The 14,359-nt window shown below is 47.8% G+C and overlaps 1 protein-coding gene across 3 annotated transcripts; it reads right to left on the minus strand.

Annotated features, from left to right (window-relative positions):
- Positions 1–1,068: 1,068 nt before the first annotated feature.
- Positions 1,069–14,355, minus strand: LOC101078723 (BMP/retinoic acid-inducible neural-specific protein 3-like). 3 transcript variants are annotated; one of them, XM_029831417.1, is made up of 8 exons: positions 14,244–14,355; positions 12,603–12,795; positions 10,051–10,253; positions 7,208–7,428; positions 5,416–5,521; positions 4,979–5,215; positions 3,534–3,756; positions 1,069–2,389 (listed from the first exon to the last, which is right to left on the minus strand). In XM_029831417.1, the coding sequence occupies exons 2-8, from the start codon at positions 12,668–12,670 to the stop codon at positions 1,267–1,269; spliced, it is 2,181 nt and encodes a 726-aa protein (XP_029687277.1). In that variant the 5' UTR covers positions 12,671–12,795; positions 14,244–14,355; the 3' UTR covers positions 1,069–1,266. The 3 variants fall into 3 exon arrangements, with proteins under 3 accessions (XP_029687277.1, XP_029687278.1, XP_011614935.1); XM_029831418.1 differs by lacking the exons at positions 12,603–12,795; positions 14,244–14,355 and adding an exon at positions 10,436–10,566; XM_011616633.2 differs by lacking the exons at positions 10,051–10,253; positions 12,603–12,795; positions 14,244–14,355 and adding an exon at positions 8,111–8,633.
- Between the last annotated feature and the right edge of the window lie 4 nt (positions 14,356–14,359).

A 14,359-nucleotide genomic window follows, 5' to 3' on the forward strand; every position in this document is an offset into this window, starting at 1 on the left:
ATGCTGGGCATGTCTCCGTGGCGCCCGAGCTCATTTATCACAGTAACTGTGAATGGCAGACAGGGACGGCAGAGGTGCAGAGGAAGGCTGCTCTGAACACCCCTCCCCACACACACACATGCGCGCACACACTTTATAGTTGGTAATCTGTGCCAAGGCTGCTCCCTCAGTGGAGAAAGGAGACCTTGTGCACTGGAACTCCAGATGGGCAAAAACAACACAGCTCACATCATTATAACCCTCCTCCATGAGATGCAGAGCAAAGCTCGCAGGATGTCTGCAGCGCTGTAGTGTTTTTATGAAAAAAAAAAGAGAGGCGCTTTTATTAAGAATGATGGGCCTGCTCTTGTCTAGTGCTGCTCTGTAAAGGACACCAGAGTTTCCAGTTCTGTTTTTTTTTGCTCCCCAATAATGTGCTGCAGAAAAGAAAGAAAAGGAACCATCATTGCCGGTTTGTTGAAGGTAGGGTTGTGATGTTAAATGGACCTTATTGACAGATTAAGTAACTCTGTAAATGAAAGTCAAAGCCCACACTGTAATTAAAAAAAGAAGAAGGAGGGGGCGCTAGGCTGTCGTCGTGGGTAGTAGCTGGAGTTCTAAGGATGGAGCGTAACACTGGAAAGTGTAGCTCGTTGCTAAGTGTACATGGACCACTCTTCCTCTAATGACGTGGAACCCTGATGCACCACAGACAGTGTGGAGGGGTATTTTTGTGGGGATAGTGTTGAGGATGGTAAATATTTGTCCGTAGCGGCATGAACACCTACGTTCACGTGTCTGGACTGTGGTTGGAAACGTTAGCACCAAACCCACATAGATCCAAGCTCACACAGACGCAAAGAGCCAGTAGCCAGAATCCTTTACAGTAATAATAGAATATTCACAATTTAAACACCTCATCCGTAGATTTCAAGACATGGACGAGGAGCACGTGGTTTGTGTGCAGCTGACCTTGACTTAATCCAAATAATGTTGAGAGGGATGATAATAAAAATACCCTTTTAGATTTAAGAAAATTTCAACTTCTGGAGCTTTGATAATTGGTGAAATAACTGTAGTTTTCCCACATTTCTCAGTTATGAAAGCCAACTTTTCAAGGACTTTTATTCCATAAAACACTGAAACGTTAAAACCATCAACGTTAACTCGGCACGCAAATGTACAAAGAAGCCTTGAGGAATGAACAGCACGCTCAACACAATAAATCCAGCTGACAAATAATATGGGCTTGTTCTGCAAGGAAATAATAGAAAACCATGAAACCTCTTAGCTGCACAGTTTGTTCGCTTCGTACTCCACATAGTTTGGTTGCCTGGCACTGAAAGCTTGTAGGGCTGCAAGTATTCTAGTCACGTCTGCGCCGGACAGTTTGAGTCTATGACGGAGCAGACAGGCGAACAGATCCACGTGCGCGGCTCCCGGGGGAGAGAGGCGGTTCACCCTGTAGCGCAGCTCCACCAGCTGCAGCAAGGCCGAGTCCTGCGATCCCTGAGTGTACGGGTAGTCTATCTGCAGGATCAAGTCCTGGATCGCCTCGGGGTCGAAGTACACGCTGTATCCAAACAGCTGCATGCTGTTCACCTTCATGTAGCCGATGTTGGACTGCTCTGCCCCCTCCACGGAGTCATAGTACATTGTCTTGTTTCCACTGGCTACTCCAAAGTCCCTGGTGCGGCTCCTCAGGTAGAAGTGAACCGTCTCGAAAAAGCTTTTCCATCTGTTTCCCAGAGTCAACGTCCAGTTGTAGCAGTCCAGCGGCAGATCCAGCTTGGTCCGCTCCCAGTCAGGGTATCCGTGCTGACCTATGGGCATGGTCCAGCTTTCCGAGTGGCTGCCCCCGAAAGGATTCACAAAAACAGACAGTGCCGGCTCCAGAGTGCTGTTCCGGGTCAGACAGACCTGGAGGGCGATCCCAAGAAGTATGTGAACCCGGTTGGACTTCACCCGGTTGCTCTTGAGAGTGAGCAACATCCTCTTTCTCCAGGACGGGTCGAACCAAGTGTTGATGCGCATGTCGTTGCTCACAAACACGGCGTGCAGACCAATGCGTGGGTCACGCCGCTGGAGCAGGTAGCGCAGCTCCAGGTCCTGCAAGTCGCGGTCACTCTCGAGGCCAAGGTATGGGTCTGTAGGGTCCGGCACGGCCGGCCGACAGATGCCCTGGGTCAAGGTGAAACCTGGGTTGCAGCTGGAGCACCGCGTCCGGTTCTCGGAGGAACAGGAGGCACAGCGCTGACCGTCACCTACAGAGCAGGGGATGAGGACCTGGCAGGAAGGGTGGACGTAGGGGCAGGAGCAACTGTGGTTCTCCTCGCTGTACACGCCCACCTGGTTGTTCTCGCTGCAGTACAGAATTGAAAGAGCGTAGTTCAGCCAGAATTTCAAAGCCCTGAAAAAGAGGAAAGTTAGATGAAAGACTTAGTTCAAGACTTGCCAACTTTTGTGGGTGAGCTTCTCATAAAGATGGAATTTTGACCTCCACAATCTGGACTTTTGAGCAGAAACAGCTTACTGAACAAATCAACCATGCCGTCTCCATGGAACTCCGTGTTTCTGTGCTGTTCGACTGCACTCTTGGTTTCCAACAAAGGGAAATGTATCAAATCCCAACTCTAAAGCCACAAATATTTGACAAGATAATTCCGCCTTCCTAAAATATTGACAGAGACACGTCCCTCTGTCCTCAACTATTCTGCCATATTGGTTTTTAGCATAATATTGAATTCCTATCTTCTGCATGCAGAGGCGCCTCTGTGTTTATGCAATCCTGCAACGAGGCAAATGTTTAGCATAAGAAAAATAATCCAGCTTTTCAGGAAAGTATGAATTAAATATAGTGAATCCGGTACGGCTGAGCGGTGATGGCACACACAGGCTGATACAGCCATACAAATGGATGAATATGCCTCATAAACAATGTCTGAATCTTCTTATGTTGCCTCTCCTCAAGCATAATATCCACAGCACAGCCAAGAAGCTGAAAAATCCATTGCCCTGAGACGCTGCTGCTGAATTTCCTTTCTACAAGCAGAAAAGCAGCGATAAAGATGTGTAATTGAAGGAACGAGGATGCATTTGACTGGGAACCCGATTGATTGCGTCATTCGGTTTATTTTCCCTGACCAAAAATAGAGCAACCTTGCGAGGGCCTTAAATCCTTAGTGGAGCCGTGACTTCCTCTCTGATTCCTCAGTGACAGCGTCCAGCTCCAGGAGCTCTGCTCCAAGCGGCAATGGTAATAAACACCAACAACGAGGAGGCGGCGTTAAGGTGGGATTGACTGTCGAACGGTTTGAAACCACGTCTGTGTGGACTGACTTGATCCCGGCTCTGCTCCTGTCAGCACTACTCAACTCACACCTTGATAACTTTTCCGGCGGTGTCTTCTAATAATCGCCGTCTCGCTCCGCTGAGTTCCCTCAGCGCCTGGCGCATGAGTTACCCTCATAATTATACGTGTTTTGGAGAAACTGGAGTTAACGGGCTGCGGCGTAAATACCCTTCCCCCCGTGGTTCCCCCGTCTGCCTCTCACCTCGGCCTCTGCAGGACTATTCTGGGCTGTTTCTGGCACCTCTTGCTGAGGCTGAAGAGCTTGTTAGCGGTGCGGCGAGCCTTGGCGAAGAGTTGGTTGCTGCTGGTCTCCAGTTGCCGGTAGCGCTGGGGCAGGTTGGCATCGGCCCTCCACAACAGTTCCACGCCGGATATGTTTACGGCGTGGTTTGTTGGCAGGTTCCCAACAAAGTTTTGGAACTCCTCTGGAAGGGAAAAGAGCATGAATAAGTCAAGTGCGTCTGGCTATGAGTTGTGAGAGAAGAATATTAAAAATGTCTCTACTTTCCATTATTTGCCCCAGAAAAATAAACACTGCAACAGCAGCAGCCAAGAAAGAGGTTTTTTTTTTCTCTGGAGGAGCGAAATCGACCTGCCAGAGATCGAAAGGTGACCAATTAATTATTAAAACAAAAGATATGACGTCCTCTGACCTCATCAACGCAAATGTGTGAAAAGAAATGGCTTATTGGCTTCACTGGCTGACGTATGAACATGAAAATCGCATCGTCTTCCAAAGGATCCAGATGTTCTTCAAGGGGGTGGGGTGAGTGTTTTAACTGTGACACCTTTGTAGCAATCCCAAAATAGACTCAAAGCTGAAGCATTCAACTTCCTTATGACAGGCCGCTGTGTCAAAACTCCACCTGATGTTCAGCATCAGGATGTCTAAGTGTAGAACCGTACAAGTAAAACAGCGTAGCATTAGCTTAGTTTCCCCAAAAAGGTTTTAATGGGTGCTACAAAATAGGCTTTCTGCAAATTTCTGCATAACTGACTGTGTAAATGTCAGCCGGGGCTACTAATCCTCTCCATAATGTTGCTGTTTTTTGTGGTAATTAAAACACTTTCACCAGCCAGTGTTCTTGTCGACGCTCGTAAGTTCTTTTTTGCATGGCTGCTTTATGATGTAGTTGCAACAGAAGAGGGGAGCTGAAGGCTATAGGATGGCTTTTTTAATGTGGCAAAAACTCACATAACAAACAGAGAGTCCACGATTAGAGCTATGAACATTCTGCTGGGGATCAGATCGACCAATGTTGCATAAAGGAAGACCAGCCCCCCCCCCCCCCCCCCCCACTCCGGGCTTTGGTGGACAGGACTGGGGATTGTAGACAAGTGTTGTCAGATGTATGCAGATGATGCCTTCCTTTAAGGATTTGATTTCCTCCCTTCACTACTGCCATCCACGAGCCCCCTTACATTAAAATTCTTGGATCTGCCCCTTTATTTGCAACTTCTGCATGTAATGAGAGCACCTTTGGCCTTTTCCTCCCACCTCCTTTTTTGTTCATCCAGCAGTTTCTGCATAATCTTGAAAACAAAGGCACCATCCGACCATCCGATCGGAGGACCTGGGTAAAATTGCACGCTGCCAGCTAGTAAGCTTAGCATGAGGTGAAGATAGGAGTAAAGCACCTGACCCACCAGATTCCTGAAACTCCCGGTTGACCGTCCTCCAGGCCTCTCTAATGCGCAGCAGGTTGTTCTCCAGGGTATCTAAATCGGAGTGAGGGCAGTTGCACTGGGGAAACGCCAGGCTGCATTCACACCAGCAGTCGCCGCTCTGACACACAAACTGGCCTTCGGATTTACAGCCGATGTAATTCAGAGCCGCCTGGATGAAGAGGCTCTGCAGGTACCCGGGCAGGATGACCTGCAGTCCTATTGGGAGTAAAAATTACTTGTAGAAAGGCATCATGCAGCACTAAAAGTGCAGTTATTTCACAAAAGGCAAAGGTAGTTACAACTCATTTCAAACTTATTACTGTGGATTTTGAACAGACCAGTTCTGCTCTTGCTGCCTCAAAGCCTCCACATGACAGTAGTCCTGAATATGAAGAGCTCCCATTCAGGACTTTTACCTTGAAGCTGGACTTTGTTTTCTGGACTGTGCACCAGCACAGAGCTCACCGTGTCCAGGTTGTCATAGTTGCTGCACCCGAGGGGCCCAGTTCTGGTTTCCGTCACCTGCAGAGGAGGACAGCCCTTAGAGTTACCATGCAGGAAATGTTTTGTTTTTGAGGTAAGTCCTCAGAGAATTAGTGCGAAAACCCTCCAATCAATAATCTGCTAATCTGGATCAAACCGAGCCGATTCTCCTCGAGTGTTGCCAAATTCTGGATCCCGCATTAATTCGGCAACGCTGAAAACGGCTACATATTAGTGCGGCGCTACATTCTGATTCCTTCATATTTCACACTGAATCATCACTTCAGTGTCCCATTGAAACAAATGACCACGTTCTGCAGGTGCTGCTTTACGTCCCTGTGAAAATCTGCTATTTATCTCCCTCTTGCCTCTTTTTCTCCGGCTCAGATCCTTAATCTGTCTCAACTCCACACAGAAGCCAGCCTGCCTGGAAATTAATGGAATAATATATTTAATTCGTCAAAGTGATGCATATCCGAAGCAACATGCTCTCAGTTTTTTGGAGGGGGGGGAACTTGTCTTCATCAGTGGCAGCTCACTTTAGCATCTACATTTGCTCCTCGGGCTGATTAATGCGTGAGCTCTAATAGCCACTTCAGATGATAAAATGGATGATTGCTGTTTTATAATACGGAAGCCGCGACTGCTGAGCCACTCAGTCCTCCTGGAAGGGTGCAAGCAGGAAGGTGGAGTCCCAGAGAACTTCTGGATCCATCCAGGCAATTCCTGTGGTCCTGGACCAGAATCCCGGCAATTCAGATTACGGAAACGCAGATTGCAAAGCAGATAATTGCTGGAAATGTTCGTATTTGTGATCAAATGCGAGGAATTTTCTATTTGCGGTAATTCATTTTGATAGCTATTCAGCCTCCCTGATGGTCAGACAAGGGTTGACCCCCATACTGCCCATGAGCCACTGGGAATGGCCCCAGGAAACTTCAACAGCAGTGCAAGCTTGTCGAAGAAGATTCACTTGGGCGCCGTTGAGCTTCTCACGAGTGGAGACCAGTGAGAAGAATCTGACAATACCCACTTCTATCAAAGTTGTACTTATAGAAAAAAAGGGTCTGCCAGTGAAGTTGACAGGTAGGCCGTCCTGTGGCCTCGGGGTGACCGCAGCCCAAATCGTTAAACAAGCATTTGTTCTTAATCCCACCTGATTACGCAGGTTACAAAGTCCTTGAGCTGAGATTTAAGGGATTTGTGTGCCTGATCTCCAGGTTTCCAGAGTGAAAACCTGCAAGTTAGAGTCAACACAGACGAATCTGTCGCGAACATGGAAGTTTTATCTGTCGACCTTCGGGTTTAAATGCTAAATATATCATAAAGTTTATAAAAGAGAATATCAATGATGTATCACCATCACTTCGTAGTGTCATATGTCATGTTTAACATCGGCCTTTCCGAAATACACAATAAAAATGGTAAATTGTACATCAGTAAAACTTTTTTCTTGCATTTGAAGACATTTTAAAGAAATTATGAGCAATGCAGGGACTTAAATCAGACAGGCTCAGCGTTGCCTCCGATTTGTGCGTGTTCTTACGTTCTGTAAACTAAAACAAAGGGGATAAAACACATCTAGGCTGCAGTTCATTCATAAATATTCCGTGAATTTGACTCTAAACCGGGAAACTCCACCTTGATATTTTAAAAATCATGTTGCTTTTTCGGGATACCAACAAATCCCGAGGCGCTGCCAACGGTGCCTCGACTGACGCGTACCCGTACGGCGGAGGACGCGATCTGGAGGTGGTGCAGCCGGCGCAGGGTGCTCTCCCGGTCGGTGAAGTAGGAGGCAGCCAGCTGGTGGAGCGCCTCCAGGGTGACGGTCCCGGAGGTGTTGGAGCTGCTGCCGCCGTCGGGGCTTCTGTCGGCCCCAGAGAGAGACGGGGGCTCCTGGCTGAGCTTCCGCTTGTCCACAAATATGGTCAGAGACTCCTCTCCTGATTGAGAGTCAGACGGAGAGAACAAGAGCGTCATTAGCTCCGACAGAGCAGCACTAATCACCGCTCATTAGCATCTTTTCAGGGCGGAGAGCGCAGCTCTGATGAAGTGCTGTGGCGTCTTAAAGAAAAGGCCGAAAGTGCAAACCACAGAAAGCTGATTAGAGAATTCACCATAATTATTTGAATAGGCTTTATTATCCTGACCCGAACTAATTACCAAACAGAGCTGGGATGCGAGCCGCCGGTGCGGCTGTGCATACACCATTAATATGAAGCTGTGTAAAACACGGAGCTGTGTAGCATAAATTTGCAGAAAAGCTAATCATCATTAATTTAATCTGCATAAACAAGTGCGACGCGTGGAAAAAAGAAGCATCTTTTAATGATGCGCCATCACGACGAGGCAGCGAACATCTCGGGTTCAGCGAGCGGAGGTTGCGTTCGTGGTTTACAGTGAAATCCACCTTTAACATCAGTAACATGTCGGGTCTTTCTTCTAAAATCACAACTTGAAGAGCATCTCGGTGCTTAAGTTGACATTTAGCTCTGATGGAGCCTGTCTGCCGCCCGAGGAGAAGGATTTATAGTAAATACCTGCGCAAATAGTGATTTTCATCTACAGACAGGTCAGAAAAGAAATAACGCCTCAAATATTCTTTTCAAATAAGCTGTCAATCACCTGGAGATTTATAGGGTCCCCCACACATGCATTTTCCTCCCTCAGAGAGAAGCACATCGCAGTTTCTCCCAATCCGACCAGAAGAATAAATATATAAGAACTCAGGCCATTTAATTAGTGCCTTTTTATAGCCGCTAATCAGCGCTAGCCAGATGGCGCACCATTACAAAACAACTTCTCCGAACTGAACGATGAAAATCGCCTTCCAAAGTGACACGAGTGCCTCCTGATCTAGTGCCTCTGTTGACGGGAGCGGCCCGTTTTACTGCAGTTTAGCGTTTATTAATGTGAAACTATTCATGCGCCTGCGGCTGCAAAGATGAGATATGAAGCCCTCGCGGACAAGGTCAGAGAGAAAAGTGCCTTTAAAAAAAACCTCAGCTCAATTATGAAAAATGAATCAGAATTTCTGAAACATCCGAGTCTTTTCTGATTGGCGGGAAGATCGAGTGGGGCTAACAGTTGCTAAACGACAGGTTTCCTTCAGAGAGGAGACGTTCGAATAGAGATCGCGATCCAGAACCACCGACCCACATCGGGAAGAAACCAAAAAAACACTGAGTTGTAAGTGAAGTCAAAGTTTAACACTTAACACAGAAAAGCTGTGACAGAGGAAGCTTTTCAAAGAATTTCTGCCTGAGCTGCGAGGAATTGATGCTGCTTCTTTAGCTGCAAATTTCAAATTTTATTTCTTTTGCTGCTCAGGGTGTCGTTACTTACATGGACACTAGGTTTTGCGGGATTTCGTTTTAGCTGGAAAACACGATGAAACCATGGTGGATTAATAATAAAAAAGCACACATATTTAGGGCAAAATGTTTCAGAATCAACCAATTACATTCAGACTTTATCCGATTAGGACGGTATTGCATAAACATTATGAAACAAGAGCAACTTAAATCAAATCAAATCAATTTGATTTGACTTAAATAAAAACGGGTCTAAGAGTGGTGGGACGGCCAGGGCAGCCGGGGAATCTGCTGTAAAAGAGGACAGGTCGCGCCCATTCTCAGATTTATAGTTTTCATCTTGGAGTCCACTGGAGCATCTCCACATAATTTATCACCCCCCAAAAAAAATTACAAAAATTTCAAATGCGATCCGAAGCACTCGGTCTCCTCCTGTCGTCTCTCCACTGGTCGGCGTCTTAAACCCAGACCTAAATGCTTTAAACCAGCCTGCAAAAATGCTGCTGTTGTTTACTTTGTTACTTGACATTTAGCAGCGCGCAGACCTTTGCACGTCCTCGTTAAAGGACTTTTATCAAAGGATGCTGTAGCTGATCGATACGGCCCCTCAGATGTCAAATGGAGTCTCTGGAATAAAAACAGTTTCAGCCAAAGAGAAACACCAGACTAGCATGAATAAAGGACAAAGAGCATCACTTGGGAGCTTCGGGCGCCACTTTTCTATTTGATTTCAGCGGTTTAACGTGAATTTCACTTTTCAGTGCGGCATTGAACATATCAAAGTCAACAAAAGGTGATATTACAGAGCAAAATGGAACTTTTCTGCTCTGCCAGAGTTCAGCTGAGTGTGTTTGCTTGATGTATAAATGATAAACTTTCATATCGCAGCTGAATTGATTTTCAGTGACTTTAACTTAAGGTTGAAATAAGCTGTTAGTGTGTTTCATGCTGCTGCTTGGGTCCACATCGTTGTTGCTCTTTGACTGGTAGAGGGACCCCTGACCCCGCTGACCTTGAAGAAGATCAAAGCAAACTTCACATCAAAAGAAAACATCCATTCCGCTGTGTTAAAACCCGAAATGAGGACGATGAATAAAATATATTATCACTGGGCCAAAAATATACAGAAAAATGGTCCCCCCCCTCGTGTTAACAGACGTTAGAACTCAGGCCCCATGTGTGAATATCCCAGAACACATTAGAGAAAGTGTGAAACCGGCTGGCTTTGAAGCCCGGCGTGTTCGACTGTACCTCCCAGAGTGGCGGAGAGAAGGAGGTGAGTGCCGTATTTCCTGATCAGGCTCTCTGTAATGGTTTGCAGGGTCGGCCGCCTCCCCAGCTGGCGGACGGTGTGCTGGAAGTCGGGATCGAGGGGCAGAGATAGGCCTCCGCTGCCTCCCACGGCGACCCGCCTCTCCGCTGCCAGGCTGTTGACCTTCCATCGACCAAACTCCCTGGAAACACATCACGAGCAGACGCATTTGTGTCGCGTTTGGGAGGCGCGTAGAGCCCCAGGTGTCTGTTAAACAAGCTCTGTGTGTGTGTGTGTGTGTGTGTGTGTGTGTGTGTGTGTGTGTGTGTGTGTGTGTGTGTGTGTGTGTGTGTGTGTGTGTGTGTGTTTGAGTGAGTGTCTTACATTCATCATCAGTCGAGCGCACTGACTGCACTACCCATTCAACAATATGCCGCGTTAGCCTGACAGAAAAGTACATTTTTCCCTTTAATTCTTTATTAGGAGGTGAGTCACATCCACGAACCTCTCTGCACGTTAAAAATAGCACATCTCTGATGTCGTTCAAATGCAAGTCCCCCCCACACACACACACACACACACGAAGATCGACTGCCTGGCCAATCAGGAGCGACTAAATTACCAGCTAAAAAAGTGCATTCATTCATTCATTGCACCCATTGGAATAACGGCAGCCAATATTCTGACTCATTTGCATTTGAGCAGAAATATTTGAAACTCTTAAATTAAAATTTATTTTTTCAAAATACAAAAAAAAACAACCTATAATTGCCAGAGTTGGAACGGAGGTCACATCTCTGTTATTCTGCATTTATACACTATTTTCAAGGGTTTTTTTTATTGGGGGAGGCAGGATTTGGAATGCATTAAACCTTCCTGCAACTGAGCAGGCTAAAGCCTGAGCTGGAAAAAGCAGAATTAAATCCACAAAAAGGAGAGAAAAAGATGCTCATTTGTTATCAGCTTCCCTTGAGAGTCCCTGGAAATAAAACGGGGGCTCAGACTTCAAGAGGAGTTCAGATCGTGAACTTTGACAAGGATCCTTTGAAGCCTGGACATTTATTATAACTTTATTTTAATTGACCACCGTGTGTTTGATCCAAATGAATATATTAGCATATTAGTTTAATAAACACTTGTGAATGTGCTTTTTTTGTTTTTTTCCTGGCGTCCGTCCGTCCTAACCCCGATTACCTTCAGCTATCTCACCTGTGTCCAACCAACCCCGCCCCCGATTACGTTCAGCTATCTCACCTGTGTCCAACCTGCCCCTCCCCCCTGATTACCTTCAGCTATCTCACCTGTGTCCAACCTGCCCCTCCCCCTGATTACCTTCAGCTATCTCACCTGTGTCCAACCTGCCCCTCCCCCCTGATTACGTTCAGCTATCTCACCTGTGTTCAACCAACCCCGCCCCCGATTACGTTCAGCTATCTCACCTGTGTCCAACCTGCCCCTCCCCCTGATTACCTTCAGCTATCTCACCTGTGTCCAACCTGCCCCGCCCCCTGATTACCTTCAGCTATCTCACCTGTGTCCAACCTGCCCCGCCCCCTGATTACCTTCAGCTATCTCACCTGTGTCCAACCTGCCCCTCCCCCCTGATTACCTTCAGCTATCTCACCTGTGTCCAACCTGCCCCTCCCCCATGATTACCTTCAGCTATCTCACCTGTGTCCAACCTGCCCCCCCCGATTACCTTCAGCTATCTCACCTGTGTCCAACCAACCCCGCCCCCGATTACGTTCAGCTATCTCACCTGTGTCCAACCAACCCCGCCCCCCTGATTACATTCAGCTATCTCACCTGTGTCCAACCTGCTCCTCCCCCCGATTACCTTCAGCTATCTCACCTGTGTCCAACCTGCCCCTCCCCCCTGATTACCTTCAGCTATCTCACCTGTGTCCAACCAACCCCGCCCCCCCTGATTACCTTCAGCTATCTCACCTGTGTCCAACCTGCCCCGCCCCCTGATTACCTTCAGCTATCTCACCTGTGTCCAACCTGCCCCTCCCCCCTGATTACCTTCAGCTATCTCACCTGTGTCCAACCTGCCCCTCCCCCCTGATTACCTTCAGCTATCTCACCTGTGTCCAACCAACCCCGCCCCCCTGATTACCTTCAGCTATCTCACCTGTGTCCAACCAACCCCGCCCCCTGTCTTGTTGTGTTGGGCTCATGTGTGGGATAATTGATGCCATGTGACTGCCTGATGTTCTGGGTTTGTCTGCCTGTTTAAACGTCCCTTTAGTTTGGCCGAAACCTTCCGATCTGTCTTAAAACCTCGCTGTCACCCTTCCTGGCCTCCTGGACTCTAGATGGCAGCACCTTTATGTCAGATCCATGCAACCTTGGCCAATAAGGAGTTGAGCCGTCTGACGCGTTTGTTTGAGTGCTGTGTTGTGGAGGAAGCTGCCGTCTGGTGTAACCTGGTCAGTGTTGTCGGGCTCAGGTTATGAATATTAATGGCAACCCAGTTGGTGTGTGGAGCGGTTCTCTCAGGCCGGCTGCGACTTGTGTTCACAGAGATCCTGACGCTGATGCCACAGACCTTCCACGCCCGCCTCCTCCACAGCACCACATGTTGCCCCTTTCTTTTCTCTGAGGTGATGGAGACATGGGGAGGGGTGTCTGCAGTAGTTTGAAAACCGCTCCTTCCAGTAGAGAAATGTGCGCAGATGCATCCTGAGCGGCGTTCAGGCTGTGGCAGGAGTCCACAAGGGTGCAGGCTTTAACCCCGGAGGCTGTGTAAAAGCACGTGGAGATTATTTCTGTGGGGACAGCGTGAAACATTGTCCTGTCCTCTACTTTAATTCAATAAATGTGGGGTCCCCCCCCCCCCCCCCCCCACCCACCCACCCACCATTCGTTCAACATTAAAAACAGCTTCAATCCGTCTCTCAAGAGGGATGATTTTAAGCTACAGGAGGGTCTCAGCTGAAGTCATTCCACCTAAATCCTCCTTCATCCTCCGCCGCTGGGAGAAAGAAGTCAGGAGGTATTTTTCAGGCTTCTGCATTGACTTTAAAAAAAAAAGAAAAGAGCCTTAAGCGTTACTATGTCTTTGGAGAGTATAATCTGTCCTCTGCGTTGTCACAATGGGCGATTTTTCTCTAATTATTAAATGCATCTATAGAGGTGGCCTCCAGACATCAGAATTAAAGATGGTGGAGATAGTGGCCTTATAAAGCTCACCGCAGCTACAAAAGAGCATAAAAGATCCTCTCTCGGACTGTCCACCACAGAACGCATGAAGGTCGGCCCAGAACGACGACTATAACAAAATCACACATCCGTAAATTTCGGTCCAGAACAGAGACCTCGGGTGCACCGGCCACGGCTCGGCTCCGGCGCCTGCGTTTTAGCATCGCGGGCTACTGCAGACCTTCAACCATTTGGCGCAGGAAAGTCACCCCAACACTCCATCACGCTTACGAATGCACCAGTCGGAGGCAAGACAAGCGAAAGCTGGTCAGCTTAAAATGCGACACATGACCACTGCAGGAAATGGAATGCATTAAATGGAGCTGGACTTGTTTTTGTGACGCTAAAATCTTTACTGTTGCTTCAGAGTCGGCCATTTTGCTCCATTCTGGACTCCAGAGATCTGTCTGTTCTGATATCAGAACACCATCAGGCTCCTGTCAGTTTAATGGCTTTGATGGCTGATCTGGCAGGAGGTCGTCAGCCTAAAGAGAACAGACTGCTCTGGTTAAAATCCTCCTGAACTAAACACCACTGCGGCTGGTACGGGTGATCCGAGCTGATAACCTGCCGTCCCTGATCAGGCGGCACGCTTTCGTTTAAAACTGCTAAAGTCCTCAATAGGCATAAAAGCAGCAGCAGCAGCAAAGTGCAGCCGGGGACTCTGTGGGCAGATTAACTTCAGCTGCCAGGGTCATTTGAAAACATCAGCAATGACAGAATTATGAAAATGTCCAAACAGCAAAACAAACCCAGACAGGATAGAATGCCTGAGGATTTTTGGCAGCCTCATCCGGAACACTTAGACCCAGGAGTAGGGAGGGGACCTTGTGCATCATCAGCCTGCGGCTTATTCCCCGCAGGTGTCACACCTGTGAGGACCATCATGCAGTGCGCACAAAGAGCAGAATTCACTGATTTTTCTGGCTCAGAGGACCCGTCAGTGAGGCGGATACCTGAAGGCTGTAGCTAACCAACTCTGGCTCACCTGTAGATCTTGTATCGGGTGCTGAAGCCCTGCTGGTACCTCTCCGCAGCCTCCGTGAACTCCAGAGACTGGTGAAAGGGTCCTTTATCCGACAGAAGCCATCCGAGGGAGCCCGA

Source organism: Takifugu rubripes, chromosome 22, assembly GCF_901000725.2.
Source record: "Takifugu rubripes chromosome 22, fTakRub1.2, whole genome shotgun sequence".
NCBI lineage: Eukaryota > Metazoa > Chordata > Actinopteri > Tetraodontiformes > Tetraodontidae > Takifugu > Takifugu rubripes.

Bases quoted from the DNA above. Each gene is read 5' to 3' on its own strand.
- LOC101078723 (XM_029831417.1), bottom strand. From the start codon at position 12,670: ATGTCTCCATCACCTCAGAGAAAAGAAAGGGGCAACATGTGGTGCTGT. The intron at 10,254-12,602 runs GTCTGTGGCATC...ATGTGTTTCCAG, and splicing joins GGAGGAGGCGGGCGTGGAAG to GGAGTTTGGTCGATGGAAGG. The intron at 3,757-4,978 runs GTGGGTCAGGTG...TTTCCCTTCCAG, and splicing joins CCGGGAGTTTCAGGAATCTG to AGGAGTTCCAAAACTTTGTT.